The 21,331-nt window shown below is 32.1% G+C and overlaps 1 protein-coding gene across 1 annotated transcript; it reads left to right on the top strand.

Moving 5' to 3' along the window:
• Positions 1 to 4,142: 4,142 nt before the first annotated feature.
• On the top strand, positions 4,143 to 10,720 carry LOC120618067 (NKG2-A/NKG2-B type II integral membrane protein-like). The gene is made up of 6 exons (XM_039881923.1): positions 4,143 to 4,356; positions 4,746 to 4,841; positions 5,387 to 5,440; positions 5,960 to 6,111; positions 9,848 to 9,948; positions 10,200 to 10,720. Exons 1-6 carry the CDS (start codon positions 4,170 to 4,172, stop codon positions 10,318 to 10,320), a joined length of 711 nt encoding a protein of 236 aa, XP_039737857.1. The 5' UTR covers positions 4,143 to 4,169; the 3' UTR covers positions 10,321 to 10,720.
• The last annotated feature ends 10,611 nt before the right edge of the window (positions 10,721 to 21,331 follow it).

Raw genomic sequence — 21,331 nt, 5'->3', positions numbered from 1 at the left:
ACCAGAGACCTTCGATACCCAAAAAATCTGAGAGAACAGACAAAGCAGGATGTATCACACTTCCTTATTTCAAGCTGGACTGTAAAGCTGTAGTCGTCAAATACTGGATGATTACATAAGTAGAATCTAAAAACAACAACAACAAAAACAAATACATAGAAAATGATGTCAGATTGTGGTCACCAAGGTGTGGGGATAGGGGATGGGGAATTTCAGGAAGGTGGCCAAAAGGTACAAAGTCCAGCTATAAGATAAATTAGTACTAGGAAGGTAATGTAATGGCTATAGCTAACACTGCTATATGATATGCAGCAGCTCCCCTGGTATCTGCCGAAGATACATTACAATTCCCCAGTGCATGCCTAAAACCAATAATGCGGAACCCTATATATACCATTTTCCCTATACTTACATACCTATGATAAAGTTTGTTATAACTTTGGCATAGTAAGAGATTAACAATAACTAAGAAAAAATAGAACAATTATAACGATGTACTGTGATAAAAGTTTTGTGACTATGTTCTCTTTCTCAAAATATCTTATTATAGTGCACTCACCTCCTTTTCTTGTGATACTGTGAGATGATGAAATGCCTACATGATGACATGAAGTGAGGTGCATGACATAGGTACTGAGATATAGCATAAGGCTACTAGTGACTTTCTGTCCATATGTCAGAAAGAGGATCATCTGCTCAGGATGATGCTGGATCCTCAAGTCATGGTGATATCAATGGTTGGATGTCAGAGGTAGATAATGTCAGTGGTTAAGGATCTTTTATAGTTGCTGGTATTTTTGCCACATACTTTCTGAAGAGCATCAAAAATTGCTGTCTTTCTTTTTAACTCAGAGTATTTATACAGAAGTTGAAACCCTTTGCTGATCGTATGGGTGAATTTAATGCTGCATTCCATCTGATGATCTTGTTCCATAATTTTTGTTAAATAAGAGTACCTTGAACACAAGCACTGTGATACCAAAACAGTCTATCTTATAACTGAGACGGCTACTATGTGACTACTATGAGGCAAAAAGCATCCACATTTTGGATATGCTGGATAAAGGGATGATTCGAGTCCTGGGTTAAACTGAGGGGGGCAAGGAAATATCGTACCAAACTGCTCAGAATGGAGCACATTTTAAATTTTATGAATTGGTTATTTCTAGAATTTTTCATTTAATACTTAGTTACTGCACTTGACTCTTTTTAACTGAAACCATGGAAAGCAAAATGTGGACAAGGGGGAACTACTGTATAGTAAAGTTAAGAGAGTAAATCCTCATCATAAGAAAAAATTTTTCTTTTATTCTTTTTTTTTCTCTTCTTTTTACCGTATCTATATGAGATGACGATGCTAGCTGAAGCTATGGTAGTAAATCATTTCACATATATGTAAATCAAACAATCACCTTGTAAAGTTTTGTTTCCTTGTTGCTCATGTGTCTTTAACTTTTGTTTCAAAAGTCTACTTTTTCTGCCCTTTCTATTTTTTGGATAAGGGAAAACATTTGTAATTACCTTTCTTTGTTTTCCCACTATATAGACTTGGGCTTTTGTCATTTACAACAAATATTCCTATTAAAATACAATAATTAGTTGTCATTGTAAGAAGAATCAACAAAAAATATAACTGTTATATAATATTTCAATCTCTGCCATGGTAATATAGTTCAATACCGTTTAATGTACTATGCTTCAAGAGACATTATTTTTGTCAGGTGAAATCTAAATAACTTATTTCAGAATCATAAGATGAATAAAAAATTTTTGAGAACTAGGGCAGCGATATTGAGAAAATAAATTTGGAAATTGCTGATCATTGTGAAAGTTGAAATTACCATGAAGTTGAAAATGTTGGAATTCTTCAAAATATTAGTGACAAATATCATTAAATATCTATTGGTATGAAATTGTGATTTTAGATTTTTGTCATTAAAATAGAAATGACATAATGAAGATAACAGGAAAAGAAGTATGTAATTCAAGGATTTAGCAACCCTGCCTAAGAGTAGAATTTAAACATCTAAGATGCTCTTGCCAAGGCTTATGTTTTCAGAGTTTGTGATTGAGATGGAAGCAAATAAACAGCATAGGTGGTCAAGTCTTTTGTCCCCTGATATCTTTTAGAATAAGACACCTGTTTCTCAGAGGCATGTGCCAGTGGATAATCTAAACAACACACCATCAGCCGGAATATCCTATATTTTGAAGGTGTGTGATGAGATAAACTGAATTCAAGATAGCTCGAGTGTAAGAATTTCCTGTTCAAACTTTAAGTGACACATCAATACGAAATCTACTTTTTCCACTCTTGCTTTATTCTGAGCCTTCACGGTGCAGCCTGTGAAGACCACAGATATAGTTTGTTTACAAGAGTAACCTGGTCTCCCACTAAAGGATGCATGTCTTTCTGGCCTACAGAAGGTATGTGTCTCTGCTCTCTTGTCTCTCTATTAGCCCATCTCCTGTAGTGGGAGATTACCAATGCTGGATGTGATGCAACCTAGGTACAATTAATATACAATCGAATCGAAAAGAACATTGGTATGTTTATTTAAATAATTCTGGGCAAAAAATACAAATAAAATATGACCATGTTGGAGGATTTCGTAAACTATTCAAATTCTTGCCTGTGGGGAATTACTTAAGTGCATTCACACATGCTTAATTGGGTGTGTAAACCAAACAATTTAAAGTCCCATAAGAATGACAACGAGGAACAGTTACTTTTAGATTTTTTAATCAGTACAGTCATAATTATAAGTAACAGTTTATATTTAACCTAGACTTTAAAGATAGATTCTTAAAATGAATTATTTTAATTACTCATACACTAACTTAGATTAAGTAAAAGCCGTTGGCTGTTAATAAAAATCAGGATGAGTTATCTTCCATGAAATGCTAATTCAAGCTTAATCATAAACGATCAAAAGATTTTTTAAAAAATTAAACAAAACATTGGAAGAAAAGATACCACATTTAGAAAGAGACTTTTGTCTAATGAATTCTGTACTGGGTCTAGCTGATATGAATTAGAAATAATAACATGACAATTTGTTAGAATAATAATCAGCATAACTCATTATTGAGAGTTTGTAAAAGCCATATTACATATTAATTGTCTTACATGCATTATATCTACATATTTTTATTTCCACTTTTCATTAGTAAATTAAGTAGCCAGACACCAAAGGACTATTAAAGGTCATATATTATAAATTTCAAAGCTGAATTTATTCTAGAACTCTGAGACCGCAGAGCCCATTGACTGAATTATTAAATTACATTGTTTGAGTCATTACCATTGCTCACAAAACCAAAGCTACGCTCACTGACTTAACATCCAGAGGTGCATTTTGGAAGTGTGAAGCAACAGTGTTCTTCTATAAAGGATGTATGCATTCATTTATTATTACATAGCTTTATATCTTTTCCTTTAAATCAAATGCCAGTTTCTTGTGTTACAGAAATATCTTAACAATTTTGTTGTTTTTAGATCAGTATTGTTTATGTTTTGACTTCATGTGTCTGTAGCGTTTTTCAACATATGAAATATTTCTTTAAAATTGTAATAATTTCTCATAACTTCACAATCATTCAAAATAAAAGATCATTTGATAACAACTCATTCTCTTTACTAAATAACTATAAGTCACTAAATAAATTTAATTTAGTGCAGGAAATGACCATATGTGCCAACACTGCTAGTCCCTCTTCTTTGAACACTCAGTCTTTAACCATTATTGGATTTCAGAATTATCATAAATATTATCATCCCTTTTTTTGAATACAGAATTAAAATTTTTAATACAGACATGCTAGTGGTGTTAAAATATTTCTGTAGAGTCTGACTTATAGTGAGGATATTATTGTTTGTGAATGTCTTTATTCCTCATTAATTTATCGCTTTTCAGTGCTCCAACTAATAATATATTATCAAATGTAAAATATCTTTAAAAAATGTATTTAATCATGAGACGATTGCTTAAAGCTCTAAGGGTTCTAGAACATGACCTTTTAGTTCTTTCAACTGGGAAATGAGCCCAATACTCACCCTTTACTCCACCCAGTTTTACTCTGCTAGACATCTTGGTTAGTGCATATACCATTTATTCTTAAGTACACTTACCTCACAGCACAGTCCTGGACACCACTCAGCTGCAGAGATGAGTAACCAAGGCGTAGCCTATGCAGAACTGAATGTGGCCAAGTATTCAAAGAGACAGCAACTAAAACCTAAGGGCATGAAAAGCTCCATCTCAGTAAGTGAGCAGGAGATCACCTACGCAGAATTAAATCTTCAGGATGTTTCTCAGGATCTTCAAGGGAATGATGAGAAATACCACTGCAAAGGTAAAACATTTAACAGACACACAGTATATCTGTTCCAGGATGTGTAGTTGTGTTGCAGAAATGTGAGGAGGGAATAGGAGATAGACACATTTTTTCCTTTGTGAGGATCAGAACTTGAATTTGGAATACAATATTCTAACATGAATTCTCAGGACTAATGTTATTCAGGTATCAATGTAAGGTGCAGTCTTTGACCAACAACTCATGGGGCATCATAGATTGTGAAAATGCAGTAGTGTTTCTGAGAGGAGGATTACAATGGTAGATATTGTTTTGGGGGTCCAAGCTATGTATACAATTCTTTGTGCATGTTGGTTCTCCATGTGTAAACTGTCTAAGCAATTGTGTCCATCTGTCCTTTCTCAGTGTTCCCGTTTCTCTCCCTGCAGCTTTACCATCACCTCCAGAGAAGCTCATTGCTGGGGTCCTGGGGGTCATCTGCCTTGTCTTGATATCCGCTGTGCTAACAATAGCAGTTATTTTCTGTAAGTAAATTTTTGAAAGTTTATATGGAAATTTTTCTTCGTTTATAGGCATATCATCAGTGCCTTCAAACACTTTATAGTATTATGGCATAGAACTCTCATTTTACTGTATGCATTTAGACTAAATGTGAAATGTTATTCTGAATAAGTCCAAGGTCAAAATATCAGAATGTTTGTAGAAAGTATTTTATAAATAAATGCATATATATATGTACATACATATATATATATATATATATTCTGATTTCATAACTCGAGACATACTTTAGGAGACTAAAAGATCTTATTGAGAAATATAAATTCATTCTTGGGATTGGTTAAATCTAATTTGCAAGAGATAGTGAAGTTTCATCCTTTAGGGTTTTGAAATAGTTTTCCCCAAACTCTTTTATTACTTTATTAATTTGTCTTAGTACAGTCAGCTTTATCCCAGATTATTCTAATCCTAAACATGTGAAATTTCAAAGTCAGAAACAAAAAGTATTATGATTCAGATTGTTGAAAATATTATTTTTTTAGTAATAATTACTTCCGTATTTTTTTAGCTACCTTAATCCCAGGGCAGAATAATTCCTCCTTGGTTACAGGAACCCAGAAAGGTACAGAATGGTTTTCAAACTTCTGATATTAGTAGTTTATACTTTGCCTCTAACTCAGGGTAGATTAAAATAGTAATAGTTTTTTTTAACAAATTATAATATTGGGTAATAGATATTCATAAATAATAATTACAAGAGAATGTTCCTTCTTATGCAACAATATGAAGAAATATTCATTTTAAATTATCATACCCGTTATTGCCAGTTGGCTGGAATTTCCTCCTGCTATTCCATGAAAGAAATAACTTTACTCTTCTAAAAAAGTGGGTTTGTTCATTGGCAATCAGGACATGTGTTAGAGTGGATATTGTTGCTTGTGTGTATTCTTGTTAAGGGCACATAAATTAGGGGCTGAGAGGCTGACTCTTCTCTGTGAATGTGTGTGACTGTGTTTTGTTTCATATGTAGCAGCCAGTGAGGGTGCATAGATACGTTCTGCACATACATGTTTATACTTAGGCAAATGTAAATTAACTTTTACTTTTTAAAATTCAAATTGTTTTTTGATAATTTCTTCAGCATATCATTGTGGTCGTTGTCCTAAGGAGTGGTTTAGATATTCCAACAACTGCTATTACTTTAGTACCGAAAGGAAAACGTGGACTGAGAGTCTGACGGCCTGTGCTTCTAAAAATTCTAAGCTGCTTTATATAGATAATGAAGAAGAAATGGTAAGATTCTAAATGTTCCAACATTTTATTAAAAGATTTTTTTTGGTCTATTGGATATTGTAGAATATATTCATATTTTTGTATACAACTGTAGTTTATCTTAAAGTCTGTTAATATACTATCATTTCACACTGTAAACTTTCATTTATATTTTATGCTATTAACATGTGATGATTTTCAGTTCTTAGATTTCATAGACAATCATGTTTCCATAATTGCTTTTCTTGCTAATAAATTGTACTGTTTAGTTTTACAATATATCAAGAAAACTAATCATATCATCATTGTGCAGATCGATTACAAACTGAAAAGATCCATGTAATTACAAATCAGAATTGAAACAGTTTTCAGTTTGCAGTAGGCCTTCTCCCGTGTATCTTCTCAGAAGTTCTCCCTCCTTACATAACCATTATTCTGATTTTCAATATTAAAATTATCTTGGATTCATTGAACTTTATATAATGAGGATCATTCAGTATGCATTTTATGTGTGTCTTCTTTTATTTCCACATGACATTTTTGCAATTTTTCTATACTACTGCATTTATCTGTACTTTGTTAAATTTCAGCGCTATAATTGTATATACATGACATCTTTAATCTATCCTACTCAGAATATAGTTGTTTTATTAATGTGTGGGTATTATGAATAATTATTTTATAAAAACCCTCATGTATATTTTCTACAATTCTGTATTAATAATTTATATATTATATATAAATGCCATATGAAAATATATGTAATATAAATGTTATATTTATAATAACATAATAATAATATATAAATATAATTATATTGTGATAATTATATATCTATAGAATTATAATATATTGTTCTGTATGTGACAAATAAAATTGCCGAGTCATAAATATATGTATATGTCCAATTTATTTAATTATCACTACTTTTTTTTAGTTCACTGTGTAAATACATATTTTACCATATAGTCCTTTGATCTAAAAGAGCATGATCAGGAATTTTAATGTTATAATTTCTTATCATTGCAAAAAAGTATCATTATGACCTAAATAGGCATTTTTCTGATTACTATTAGATTGAACACATCTTTTGGGGTACTAATCATTATGACATTCTCTTCTGTGAGAAAGAGAAGTGCCTGTTTATGTCTTTTGCCCATTTCTATATGCTATATGCTGTCTAACATTTTCTTCATAGCTGTTCTTTTTATCTTTCAAATATGAGCTCTTCATTAAATTTATCAGACATTATTAGCTTTTTTGACCTCATGACTCCATTTTCGCTCTCCTCTTGAAGTTTTTTAATGACTAGAATTTATTAAATGTTAGCATAGTCCAACTTATCATTTTGGGTGTTAGTGATTATTTGGACTTATTTCAGAAATCAGTCCAAGTTCATGAAGATAATCTCCTACATTACTCTCTAGGTTGTATCTTTCTTCTTTATTTATTAATTTTTACATTTAAGTCTATAATCCATTGTGAATTTATGTATTTGTGGCTCTGTATTTGTGACTCTGTGCAGTAGATGTGAAGTTGATACTTTTCTACACATTATGTAATCGAGGGGTCATAATTTATCGTGAAGATTATTTTTTCATAAGTAAGTATATTTACATATATAATTCTACATATACATATCTCATCCTCTCATCTGTTCAACATAGAGATAATATCTTTTATATATCTTTATACTGTGAAAATATATAAAATATTATGTGTATATAATATTATATACACATACACAGTATTCTCATCTTATATTAAGAGATATGTTCCAAGATCCCAGTGGATGCTTCAAATCACTGATAGTACTGAAATTCGTATACATGATGATTTTTCTTATACATACATACCTAAGATAAAGTTTAATTTACAAGCTAGTTACAGTAAGAGCTTAACAGGAATAACTACTAAAAAAATAGCTACTAATAAAATTAATATCTACTAATAAAATTACACAATATATTGTCATAAAAGTTATATAAATATGGTCTCTCTCTCTCATTTCTATCTCAAAATATCTTAGTGTACTATACTAGCCTTTTTGAGGTGTGGTAGCAAAGCTAACACACATTTCTTTTTCCGTCACCATTTCACAGATAGAGGGTTATTTCTTACTGTAGATTTTAGCAATCTCTGCATAAGATTTTTTTCCTTTCCGTATTAAATCAAGATTTTTCACCTCTTCCCTTAAAGGAACCACTTCACAGTTTCTCTTTGATGTATCAAATTGCCAGAATCATTAGCCTTGAGCTTTGGTTTCCTTATTAAGTATAATAAGGCTTACTTGAATACAAGTTCTGAGACATTGCAGCACTGGATCTGATAACCAAGTGACTAAGTACTAAGTGACTAACACTAATAGGCGGGAGCATGTACAGTGTGTTTTGTTGGACCAAGGGATGATTCAGATCTTGGGCAGAAAGGAGTGGGATAGTGTGAGATTTCACCACGCTACTCAGAACTTCACCCTATTAAAATTTATGAACTTTCTCATTTTGGCATTTCCTATTTAATACTTTCAGATCCAGGTTGACTGTGGGTATCTGAAACAGGGGAAATGAAACCAAGGATAAATGGGGACTACTGTGTATAAATCACAGTCTACATAGCCTGCAGGAGTTTGAGTAAAACCTTACCTCCCTTACGTCCCATTACTGTGTCCATTCATAATATAATTTTCTTAAATGTTTTAACTACATGCATTGAGAATCACATCGGAGAATGTTATAATTTACTTCAATTTATAATTTTGCCTCGACTATTAAACAATTTTGAAAACAGAAAAGAAGGAAAACTTATAAATCTGATATATTTTTACTCTTTCTCTGTTTTCTTTTCTTTCTTGATAACCCAAGAGTCCCTCGTTTGGCATCTGTTTTCTGCTTAGATAATTCCTTTTAGTAATTCTATTAAAGATGGCCTGGTGGTGACACCTTTTTTTAGTTTTTGATCTGAGAATGTCTTGATTTCCCATTCATTCTTGAGTGGTATTTTGCTGGACTTTTTAATGGTTTTTGGTTGGAATAAGGCAGTTAGTGTCAAAGTTTTCTGACATTTTATCCTGCTTCGTTCAAGGTTTTTTGACTGGAGAGAAAAGACTTTTCTTGTGACTTTTGTCTGTCTCCATTGGTGTTTGTGGTTTGCTGGCCTCTCTGGCTCTAGTCTGGGATATATGAAATAAAAAGTAATTCCAGGGAGCTTCCCACCCTACCATACCATTCCTCATGTTCCAAGTTCTTACAACCTTGGACTGCAAAAAGCACCTTTTTCTCACTTACTACCTAGCAAATTGATCACTTTGAGGTGAAAAAGTAGTGGACAATTTACCACCCCATCCCCACTGTGAATCAAGTCTGCCCCTGTAGCAACAACACCAATGATTTTTGTAGCTTCCCTGAACTGTAAAACTATCATTCTTCCTAACACTGAGCTGAGATGGGGGGCGACATAGGAGGAGTTGGCAAGAAGACTACATATTTGCTCCATTCTCACCTGAATATCTAAAACTTTTTTCAATAATAAATATTCCACAATTTATTAGTCTGCTCAATTTTCAGAGCTCTGGAATTGTTATTGATGTCAATTTGTCCTCTTTCTGATACTAATTGATTTTCCAAATGTGTCCAGTGTGTAATGAATTTAATAATTTAAAAGGCTATAAATTAGAAAGAATTAAGTTTATTCGTTTATACAGATTCAAATTAGTATAGAAGCTTTTACTTGACTTCTCATAAAATTTTCTTCTTTATAGAATTTTTTGAACAGTTTCAATGTATTTTCATGGATTGGACTGTCCCAGAAAAACAATAATGCATGGGTGTGGTCAAATGACTCAAATTTCTCTTCCAAACAGTAAGTTTCCTGAAAACTCTAATATTTTACACCTCGAAAAAAATTAATCTTGGAAACGAGCCGCAATATACAACAATTATATAAAGACAATTATTTGTTTCATAGAAAAGTTATATGAGAAAGATTCAAATTTAGATATGTAACTATTTGTCTAAATATTTGTCTAAATTTGGGCTAAATAAATTGTTTATTCATCAAAATATTAAGATATATGTTATCAAATTCTTGACATGAGATTTTCTGTATTTCAGGTTCTCAGTAACTTCAGAGCTGGACAGGAATTGTACATACGCGTATTTTGATGAGCACAAGTTTATTTCTGAATCCTGTTTCAAATTATACACATATGTTTGTAAGCACCAGACACTTTAGCTTACCTAAATTTGGTATGATGGTAATTTCACCATTTATAAAGAACATATTTTTAGCTTCTTAAAAATACATGCAATGATTTTTCTCGGATTGTAATTAAGACATTATTTTGAGACCAGTTTTAGTTTCACAACAAATTTAAGAGGACGGTACCGAGGTTTCCATGTCTCCAGCCCCACACATGCAGAGCCTCCCCCTTTATCAACATCACTCACCAGAGTGGTACATTTGTTCCTGAGCATAAATCTACAGTGATGCATCGTAATTACCTAAAATCTATAGTTTATCTAATGCTTCACACTTGGTGTTGTAGAATTATTTCTAAGTCTATATTAATTTAAAACATATATATATGAGTACTTACATTACATTTTTAAGCTTTTGTTATTAATAAAAATAAATCATGTATAAATTATAAAGTATAATACAAAGAATTGTTATTTCTAAGTCTACAACAACATGGATAATTTTACTCATATTTTCAAATTAATTGAATTCTTTTAGGCCTTGAACATTGAAAATGAGGATTCAACAACCCAGGGGAGCAAAGTGCATAAGGCAGATTGAGTCAGGAGACAAAAACCAGGGAAACTTTGATTTAAAGACTTAACCATTAGTTGGCAGTAACCTACAAAGAGGGGATAAAAGAAAATGATAAAGAATACTGTATGGTTAAAGAATAGCAAAAAGTGAACTCATCTGGGAGTCAGGACTGTTCCTTGAGGATGGGTTATAGACTACATTGCAGGCAGTGTGGCTGTAGATGACTTTATGGTGCATATGTTCACTGGATTGCCCTGGCATAGAGCAGTCCCAGAGTCTGTAGGCTTAAATAGGTGAAGATGGATTTCAGGCTGTGACTGGCAAGCAGGAAGAACTCCCTGCCACCGTGGCAGAAGGCAGAGGCTGGAAGAGGGGGAACTAGGACTGACACTGGCCACAGAAACTTTCCGGAGGGTGAATGCCACAGGAATTCCTGGGTGTGCACAGCTGGTAACTACACCACAGTGGCCAAAGGAGAGAAAACACCATGAAATGAAGAGTAAGAGCCCATTCTCTGGCAGTGTCTCTTCAGTGCCTTTTCCTGACAAAACTTAACATCATGTGAGCTGACAAGGTAGAAAAGGGTGTAGGATGTACCTCCATTGTCTCAGAAAAGACAATACAGGACAGATTTGGAGCTGAGAGTAATAAATTGATAATTGACACTCAAGGTTACTATGCAACACTTAAAAGGGTGCTATATAAAAGCCACTTGCATCTGCCCCACTTGCTCAGAGAAGGGTACCGACATGTACCTTCTGAATCGATTTTGGTGCAGCATTATTGATGATTAGATTCTCTTTTTGGTAGAGACTGGCATTTTCATGGGGTATACTCAGTCCTTTAATATTTTTTACATGTCTGTTTTTTTCCTTTACTAAATTTCAGATATTTTGGAAGGGATCCTGTTTTATCGAATTCTCTATCTCCTCATTTGACTCTCTTAATTACTATGCTTAGGAACATATTTAATGAAAAAAATAAAGTGTTAAATAATAAAAAAATTAAAAGGGTAAATATATTTGTGTAAATCAAACACAAACTAGTCATTGACAGAACTTGATATGAACTTTCATAATATGACAATGTTTCAGATATAATTTTACTGTAATTCAATTATAAGAGGGAGAGATCCTATATAATTTGTAAAATTAATATTTAATATACATTTATCTCTGACTGTAAATAGTTGCTCTATCTTATTGCTACAGTTGTGTTACAAACACCCCAAGATTGCATTGTCATTTAAAAATAAGCATTCATTTCTCATTTACCCAGTTGTGGTTTTGCTGGCTTTCAGTTGATATAGGTTGGGCACATATGGACTCGGCTCCAGACCACAGATTCAGTTCAGATCCTTTTTTGTAATTTTGATCAGAGTACAAAAGAGAAGTAAGCAGTATGGTATAAAGTTGAAAAGCTTGGCAATAAAAGCAGGTCACTTGAGTGTAAATTCTGAATGCACCCTATTAGCCTGGTGACTATAGTGACACAACAGTTACTATAACTGTTCTGGCTTAGTTTTCTTTCCTGTAAATATGATAAAAATAGTGTCTTATTCATGGATTATCCAAATAACATTTGAAAAACCCTTGCAAAAGCACTTGAAAAACATTTCCTGCCACATATGTATTCACTACATCTCTGTTATTTTTACTTAAAAACTTTATGCTTCCATTCCATCACCTGTGACATGATGATGATAACGATAGCCACCAATAAGAGTCTCTCTGAAAAGCATGTAATATAATGCTTAAAGAGCCTTAAAACAAAGCCTAATGATATTAAGTTCTTGCAATATATGATCTTTTCATATTTTCTTTCCCAAATATTTAATAATGTCAGATTTTCAAGAGGATCTGTGCTCTCAAACTTTCTTCTTTCACCTATCAAATCTCAAGTGTTTCAATAAATTTATTTTAGCCAGATATCTAAAATATAATCTGACTTAACCAATTTAATCATATATATCAAAGATATTTTCAATCAAAAAGACTTTGGCAAATTCAATGCATCTCATGTATGAACAATAAATGAGAGTAATTTTTTTTTTTACTAGGAATGCTTTTCCCTTATTAGAATCAAGCTGCAGTGACTATGCTATTTCTTATTGGTCAAGAACCCCAGCCTTCTCCCTCAATGTATTATTTTGCATATATCTAGAGACTATTGTTCTTTTTGGAATCGAAGAAATTTTATAAGACATTGTCAATTTTGGTCAATATAGCCCTTAAAAGCTCTGAGATTTGGGACAAATGAAAGTTTTGTAGTTTCCCAGGGAAAGAGACTAAAATGACCTTTTTCTTTTAAAGTTGGAGTGCCCTATTCATACATGTGTATCTCTTACCACTGAGAATGGAGAACATACATAACACAGAAGCTACTTAATATGTAATGATGAGGAATATCTGTTGTTATCTCACAAACAATTTTCTATATATTTAAATACATGCATAAAAAGTTGTCTAAAGTTTTATATGTGTACATAAGAAGCCATGGGAATTACTTGGTAGAATGAGCCTAGTTCATAACCACTCACTCCAAAAATCTCCACATGATTTCAGTATAAGGAACAATATAGGGAGATGCTAACCAAGGTTGAATTTAGAATTGGAAGAGACACAGAGAAGTCAGGGACCTATGGATCAAAATGATAGTTTTCTATGGGTCTAACATTTGGAGTATAGGTTAGGTGTGAACTATAATGGGCTTGTAAATCTGGACTAGAGTATTAAATAGGACTAATTTCAGTCTAATTTTAGAGGAAGATGGTGCCCTTAGAATGTTTACATTATTTAGAGCAGAGCAGAATATGTGTTCTTTGTAGGGAGTCAGTTCCAAATGCAATGTAGGAAGGACTGTTCTGTATATGTTCAATCGTATGTTCCAAATTTATATATTAGAAAAATTTGTTTACTGATAATTAATGAGTGTACAGTTATGGAAAAGATTAACCATTGTAATTAATAAGTGTTGTTCTTTCCTACATTTTATTAGGCTTAATTACAACTATTGTGTGTTTCTGGTTCCTCCTAAAACAATACACAAAAACTTAGCTTTGACCCCGAAAAAGCTCTGATTGGATAAGGATCATACACTCACTAAATAAGTCCATGTTTTTCTGTATTCAAGATTTATTTTTTTCTTTTCTCTTTTCTCTTCTGTTCCAAATTATGTATGACAATGTAATCCAAGATTTCCTCTCAGAGGTACTGGAATAATATTCAATAACAATATAATTACTAGAAGAGTAAAATGCATAAGTACATACAAAGAATAAAATTCAAGCATAAGAAGGGCATATCAAATTTTAACATACACCATAGAGATCATGAAATTTCCAGAAGTATAACAAAGATCACTTTCAGATGAGTAAAAAGACATTTAAATCCGGAGGAATTTGGACTTGTAAACTCCTACTGGACTATATCTCATGATAATAGTTATAAAATCTGGACAAAATACACACATATACACACACGCACCCCGCCCTGGTGATGGGAGGGAGACAAAGAGTTTGGGAAAAATAGTTCAGACTTTGAAGAACAAAATTTACAAAATGAGATACCACTTTTAGCCTCAAGGCAAAGCAAATTCAATTCCATTTAATTTGGCTAAATGTTAATACAAACCTTCCTGTCTTTCCTATCAAGAAAAACAGAGGATAGAGTTCAAGAGAAGCTGAGCCACTGCAAAATGATGGTGACATCCCAAAAGAAGAGAGCCAAAGAGTGGGAATAATAAACTTGGCGTGCACACTCTGCAGCAAATTCTACCTGACACCAAAATAGTCTTTATATGGAAAAGAAAACACAGAAATGAAATGAGATTAGAGTTGTCAACCAAGAGACAGTCTGCAGTGGCAGTCCAGCTAGTTGAATTGCCTCCTAAAAAAACAATCAATACTATTCAGAGAAATATAATTGAATCCATACTTCGAAAGTGATATAATATTTAAAGTAACTTATATGAAAACCCAGAAAAATGTGACTTTTCCCAAGAGAAATGATAATTTATCATATCTTCCTGATATTGTTGTTTCACAGCTTTTGAAATGTCTACCCCTTGATGGTATTGATTACATACACATATATATGTTTATATCTGTTTCTGAGATATTTATGCACACACGAATATATTTTTTCTTCCTTATTGTTTTATACCACTAGTGTTTTGTTTATTCCACTTGTGTACTAAATGTATTCAGGCTAGCTGAATTTGTAACAGTTGAATTCACTTTAATGGCTGTGGTGTACTGATGTTTCCGATGAGAGGATTATGAGCTTCACCTTGTTGGTCTCAAGTTGGACACTTCTGAGTTGAAATACTAAGAGACAATTTGTGGTTTTCTGTAGCTCTTTTTTCTCTGACACAAGAGCTAGCAATGTTCCAGACAGCGGCTATCCCATAAAATTTTGTCTAGGAGAGAAGATGACATAGGTGAGAAAGGGGCTATAAGGCAAGAGTACAAAATAAAGCTCTCTTGCTGCAGAAACAAACTTGATGTAAACCTCTGACACTTTGGGATTATTTGTACTCATAGGGTAACTTAGTCAACTTGAGTGATACAATGGTTTTAAGTGCTTCATTTGCTTTTTATTTCCTTTTGATTTTTAGCCAGGACAACTGTGTTTCTCTAATTGTCTTTCTCAATAACTTTTCATGCAGTAATTTTTACTTTACAATAATATCTCCAATATATATATATGTAATATACACAATATATAAATATAAATATATATGTATTTATATATATAACATGGACATATATTTTCACGGACTCTATATAGTTTATAAAAACAAAGGCATAGTTATGCTGGCTGAACATTTTAACAGTGGTACCTTTTGGCTATTTGAACATAAAAATAAAAGTGAATCAGCAAATAACGGTTTCCATTTAAAAATATTATTTCTTTATTGGATCAAGTAGAACAGATTTAGTGTATATAGTTATTTCACTTCTCGTGTAATCTCTACTGAAACCGTAGGAAAAAATTTTACAAATTAACGATTTCTACCATAAACAATATAAAGTGAAAATAGAAAAAATATGTTTTATAAAATTACTTGACATGGCAAACAAATCCAATGAGATTCACAGAAAATTAACTTTATCATAAATTAAATTATAAATAAATATTAATTAAAATTAAATTATAAACTAAATTAGTTAAATGACAAATATAGCAAATCAAACTTAAAGAAGAAATTTAAGATCAGCTTGAAGGTAAAATAATTAAAGTAGTTAGATGAATGCTTAGAATCATCTTCAGAGTAAGAAATTAAATACCTCCATTAAACTCTTCAATTTGCTACAGTGATGATCTAGGCTATGTGGCCTCTTTTTGAACCTAGAAAACATCAAAAGCAATACAGTTTGCTTTGTTATTATCGCTCTGAGAGAAAGGCACTGGAGAATGTGTATTCTGACATAAGGATGGCAGATTTTATGCTAAGTGTGGCATAGAAGATACGGTCCCACCAGTTGTGACCACCTGGTTATAGAGTTATGAAAATCCCAGAAAGCAGAATACAAGATATTCACATACCTTGTCCAACTACATGGTTACCCCCACAACTTCAGTGTTGCCAGAGATAAGCTTCTTTTTATATTATCTTATATTATAATAAGTTAATAGAAATACTACTTCTTGATCGAGAAATTTCAAAAGTTCAAATTTAAAGTTCCAATTATCAGCATAAATAAACCATCAAGAATCACCAAACTTTTGAGGAGAAAGTCACCAAACCAAATGGTCAGGAGATTAATTCTAAATAGGAAATTAATTGACCAAAGACAGGATTTTCAAATAAAAATCATCAGATTACATAGATGGTCCTTAGGAAAATAGTGCCTTTTGTATATGTCGTTGATTTCCTTTTCATCTCAAAAGGTACGCTCTGATATAAAAGAACGACAAGCAGCATCACTGTGGTTGAAGTTTGTCAGAACTGCTCTATCGTTCAGAGCTGCTCTATTGTTCAGAGCTGTTCACCATAAACGACAAATAGATAAAAAGCGAAGTGTAGGGAATGGGGACTGTCTTTGAAACCATCAGGAAGACTGATTTCTTGCGATGATGGGGGAAAATATGAATATGTAACTATTAATGTAAAATATAATTATGAATGAAAAATAGAAATAGGAAACATCTGAAGATGCTCTCCTCCAGGGCCACTTATGGTTTGGAAGTCACAGCCCAACATTTCATATTGTGCACACATGTAAAAAAGACATGATCGTGTTCTTGATTTTTGTTTATAAAGTAAAAATATCTAAATTTACTAAAATGGTAAGAGATAGAAATGGACACAGCAAAAAAAGAAGTCAGTTCTTGAGGTTCGGGTATTGTGGAGGAGCCAGAAAATTTGAAAAAGTTACAAATGAGAATTTTGAAATGGGAACAAAATCATTTCAATTAAAAAAAAAACCAAAAAAACAGCAGAGTGATTGAATAACAGACCAGAAACATCTAGGGAGAAGTGAGTGAATTGAAAGAGCACTAGAAGACAAGAGAAAATGAGGTAGAAACTATACAAGATACAAAGAGAAAAGAATAAAATTTCATCAAAGACAAGATGTGGAAAAGGAGAATACGTGATGTGAGAAGAGACCACAGCTGATTGTATTCGGGATTAATAATGCATGAGATACTCAGGTTCAGGAGTATAATTCATCACTCTCGGAAAAAAATACATCTAATTAACACCTGGCTGCATCACAGTAATACTCTTTCTTATTCTCCTCCTTCTATCTCCTTTAAAATTGATCACAAGTTGGATTTCTGCCCCAATAGCCTACTGAAACTATTCCCTATATTTGGAAATCCAATAATAAATTCTCATCTTACTTGAATTAGCAGCAACCTTAGACAAGGTGGATCACTCATTCATCTTGGAAACCCATTCTTCACTTGAAACCAGGGCAATACTTTTACTTGGTTTTATCCCTATCTCATTGCTACTCCTTTCAGTCTTGTTTGCTGGTTTCATCTCTTCCCCTTTATCTCTTCCCATCTGAGTGTCACAGGGCTCAGTGCTTGGACTTCCCCTTTTTTACATCCACATGAATATCTCGTGTGATGTTATCAGTCCCTAAGTTTTATGCACAAATATATTTTCCAGGCCAAATTGCACCATTTACTCAGGACTCAGGCATAGGAGACCCTATTCCACAGCTATATTTGTATATTTAATAGAAAAATTCACATTAACATGTTCATCCAAAAATAACTCCTGATTTCTGTATCCTACATCTCCTTCGAGAATATTCTTTTTCAACTTATTTAATAGAAACACAACATTTCCAGTTTTTCAAGGCAAAATTCATATTTGACCCTTGACTGTCTCCTTTGCTCTCCAGCCACATTTTATGTTAGAGTCCTATTAACACTGACTTCAAAATATGCCAGAATCCAACTATTACTCATCATTTCCACTGTTTACCCTGGTCCAAGTCACCGTCATCTCGAGCCTGAATTATTTTGAGTGTCCTTATTTTCAACACTCAAAAGCAATTCACTATAGTTACCACGCAATAAATTAGATTCTCAGGCCTTATTGAGCTTATAACTGAAAGTTTGCCCCCTTTTACCAACCTCTCCCTATTTCCTCCACCCTGTAGCCCCTGGAGATCACTTTTCTACTGTCTCTATGAATTTGATTTTTTCTAATTCCATGTATAAATGATACCATACATTATTTGTCTTTCTGTATATCTTATTTAACTAAGCAAAATATCTTACAGTTTTATCCTGTCATAAATGACAGAAATTTCTGTTTCTCTTGTCTGAATAATAATCTACTGTACGTGTGTGGATAGTATTTTCTTTATCCATTCATCCATTGAAAAAACTTCAATTGCTTCCATATCTTAGTTATTGTGAATAATGCTGCAATGAACATGAAAGTACAGATATCTCTTTGAGATAATCATGTTATTTTTTAGATATATACCAAGAAGTGGGGTTGATAGATCATATGCTACTTCTAATTTTATTTCTTTAGGAATGATAAACATTCCCCTTTTTTTGATACACGAGAAGTCGGATGAAAAGAATTCTATCTAATTCACAATAGGTAATTTAGATTTCATTTTTTTTTTCTTTTGGTATTAGTGTGTCATTTAATGTGTGCTTTCAAAGTCTACTTTTTCTGCTCTCTTTATTTTTGGTAAGTGAAATTTTAAAAAATTACCTTTGTTTCTCCCTACATAGTGAGACTTGGGCTTGTCATTAACGAAACATATTTCTATTAAAATACAGATAACTAGTTATGGAGGATTAATTAATGAATAAAATAATGAATAGTATTTAATATTTCAATCTCTTTGTGATATAGTTTAATATTATTTTAATGTTTTATCTTTTACAAAGACATTGTTTTTTGTCAGCGGAAGTATAAATCACTAATATCTAATAGTAAAATTGAATGCAGTGATTTTCAGTATGAGAGCAGAGAAATTAGGAAGATAAATTTGGGAACTGATGATTGCTGTGACAGTGATAATGAAGTTGAAAGTATAATGATTCTTCAGAATACTAGTTATCAATATCATTAAATACCTATTGTTCATGGGATTATGATTTTAGAATTTTTCCTTGTGATAGAAATGACATAATGAGAGGAATAGAAGTATGTAATGCCATGATTGAGCAATCTGGAGTAAGAGTAAAACAAGCATCTAATGTCTTAACAAGCCCTGGGTTTTCAGTGCTTGTGATGAAGATGGAAGCAAGTTAACAGCATGATGATCAAGACTTTTTTCCCCAGAAATCATTTAGAATATGAAAACACTTTCTCACAGCACTTGCCAATGGACAAAGTAAAGGGTATAGTACGAGCTCAAAGTCTCCTATATTCTGCAGGTGTATGACGAGATAAGCTGCCTTCAAAACAGCTCAAGTACAAGAATTTCCTGTTCAAATTTTAAGTGATACATTAATGAGAAATCTACTTTTTTCACTTTGCTTCACACTGAGTCTTCACATGCAGGCTGTGAAGACCACAGAAATTGTTTGTTTATAGGTGTAACCTGGTCTTCCGCTAAAGGATGCACACCTTTCTGGCCTACAGAGGTATGTGTCTCTGCTCTCCAGTCTGTCTACTGGCCCAATTCATTTAATGATAAATTGTAAATTCTAGATGTGATACAATTGAAGTATAGTTAATATGCAATCAAATCAAAGAAACATTGGTATCCTTATTTGTACAATTCAGGGTAAAAACAAGAATAAAATATAAAATATGTTTGAGAATATCTTAAAATATTCAAACTTTAGCCTGTGGAAAATTTCTCAAGTGCATTCACACATGCATAATTGGGTTTGTAAGTCAATATAACTTAATGTGAAACTTCATAAGCAACATGAGCAGGAACAGTTATTTATAGATTTTGAAATTAATAAATATAATTATAAGATTAATTATATATATGACTTTTTATATTTAAAAAATGATTCTTAAAATGAAGTCATTGAATTGTGAAGGTCTAACATAGTTTCTCATACATGTACTTTGATTAAATAAAAGCAGTTTGACCTGTAATAAAAATCAGGATAAGATAGTCTCCATGAAATACTTATTTAAACTTAGTTATTAACAATCAAAAGACTTTTTAGAAATTGAACAAAACATTGTAAGAAAAGATACCACACTGATGACAGACTTATGTCTAATGGATTATGGTATATTAATTGATGTGAACCAGAAATAGTAACATGGCACTTGTGTTAAAATAATAATTAAACTAAGTAACACATTATTGAGTGTTTATAAATACCTGATTGAATATTTAGTGTTTTACATGCACTGTAATTTACATATTTTTATTCCACTTTAGATTAGTAAACTAGGTTGCTAGACTAAATAATTTTTAAAATTGTAAATTTCAAAGCCAGAATTTATTCTAGAGCTGCAGAGCCCATCTGCTAATTTATTAAATATATTATCTGATTTATTAGATTTGCTTGCACAACTAAAGATACCCTCATCAACTTTGGCAGCAATAAGATCTTTCTGTAAGTTTGTATCAATGGTGTTTCTGTATAAATGATCTACATGTTTATTTTTCATCTTATGATTTCATATCTTAACCATTAAATAAATTACAAATTACCCATATAAGTATTTATAAAATCATTTTATGTTGTGGTTTATTTATTTATTTATTAAGTTTTAGATAACTTCAGTGAGTCATTTAACATTTTTCAATATATGAAATATTTCTTTAAAATTTTAATAACCTCAGAACTCCACAGTCATTTAAAATAAAACATCATTAAATAACACCTCTTCTGTCTTTTTGATAACTAAATGTGATGAAATAAAAGTAATTTAATGCAGACTATTACTGTATATGCTAAGGCTACTATTTGCTCAACTAGAACACTTTAACGATTGGTGGATTTTAAAGTCTTAAAACTTGCTGCCTCCTTATTTTTTCTATATAATATTTTAATTTTCCCAT

Source organism: Pteropus medius, unplaced genomic scaffold, assembly GCF_902729225.1.
Source record: "Pteropus medius unplaced genomic scaffold, Ma_sr-lr_union100, whole genome shotgun sequence".
Lineage (NCBI taxonomy): Eukaryota > Metazoa > Chordata > Mammalia > Chiroptera > Pteropodidae > Pteropus > Pteropus medius.
This window is presented reverse-complemented; position numbering and strand designations above follow the sequence as displayed.

Bases quoted from the DNA above. Each gene is read 5' to 3' on its own strand.
- LOC120618067 (XM_039881923.1), top strand. From the start codon at position 4,170: ATGAGTAACCAAGGCGTAGCCTATGCAGAACTGAATGTGGCCAAGTAT. The intron at 4,357-4,745 runs GTAAAACATTTA...CTCTCCCTGCAG, and splicing joins TGAGAAATACCACTGCAAAG to CTTTACCATCACCTCCAGAG. The intron at 6,112-9,847 runs GTAAGATTCTAA...TCTTCTTTATAG, and splicing joins TAGATAATGAAGAAGAAATG to AATTTTTTGAACAGTTTCAA.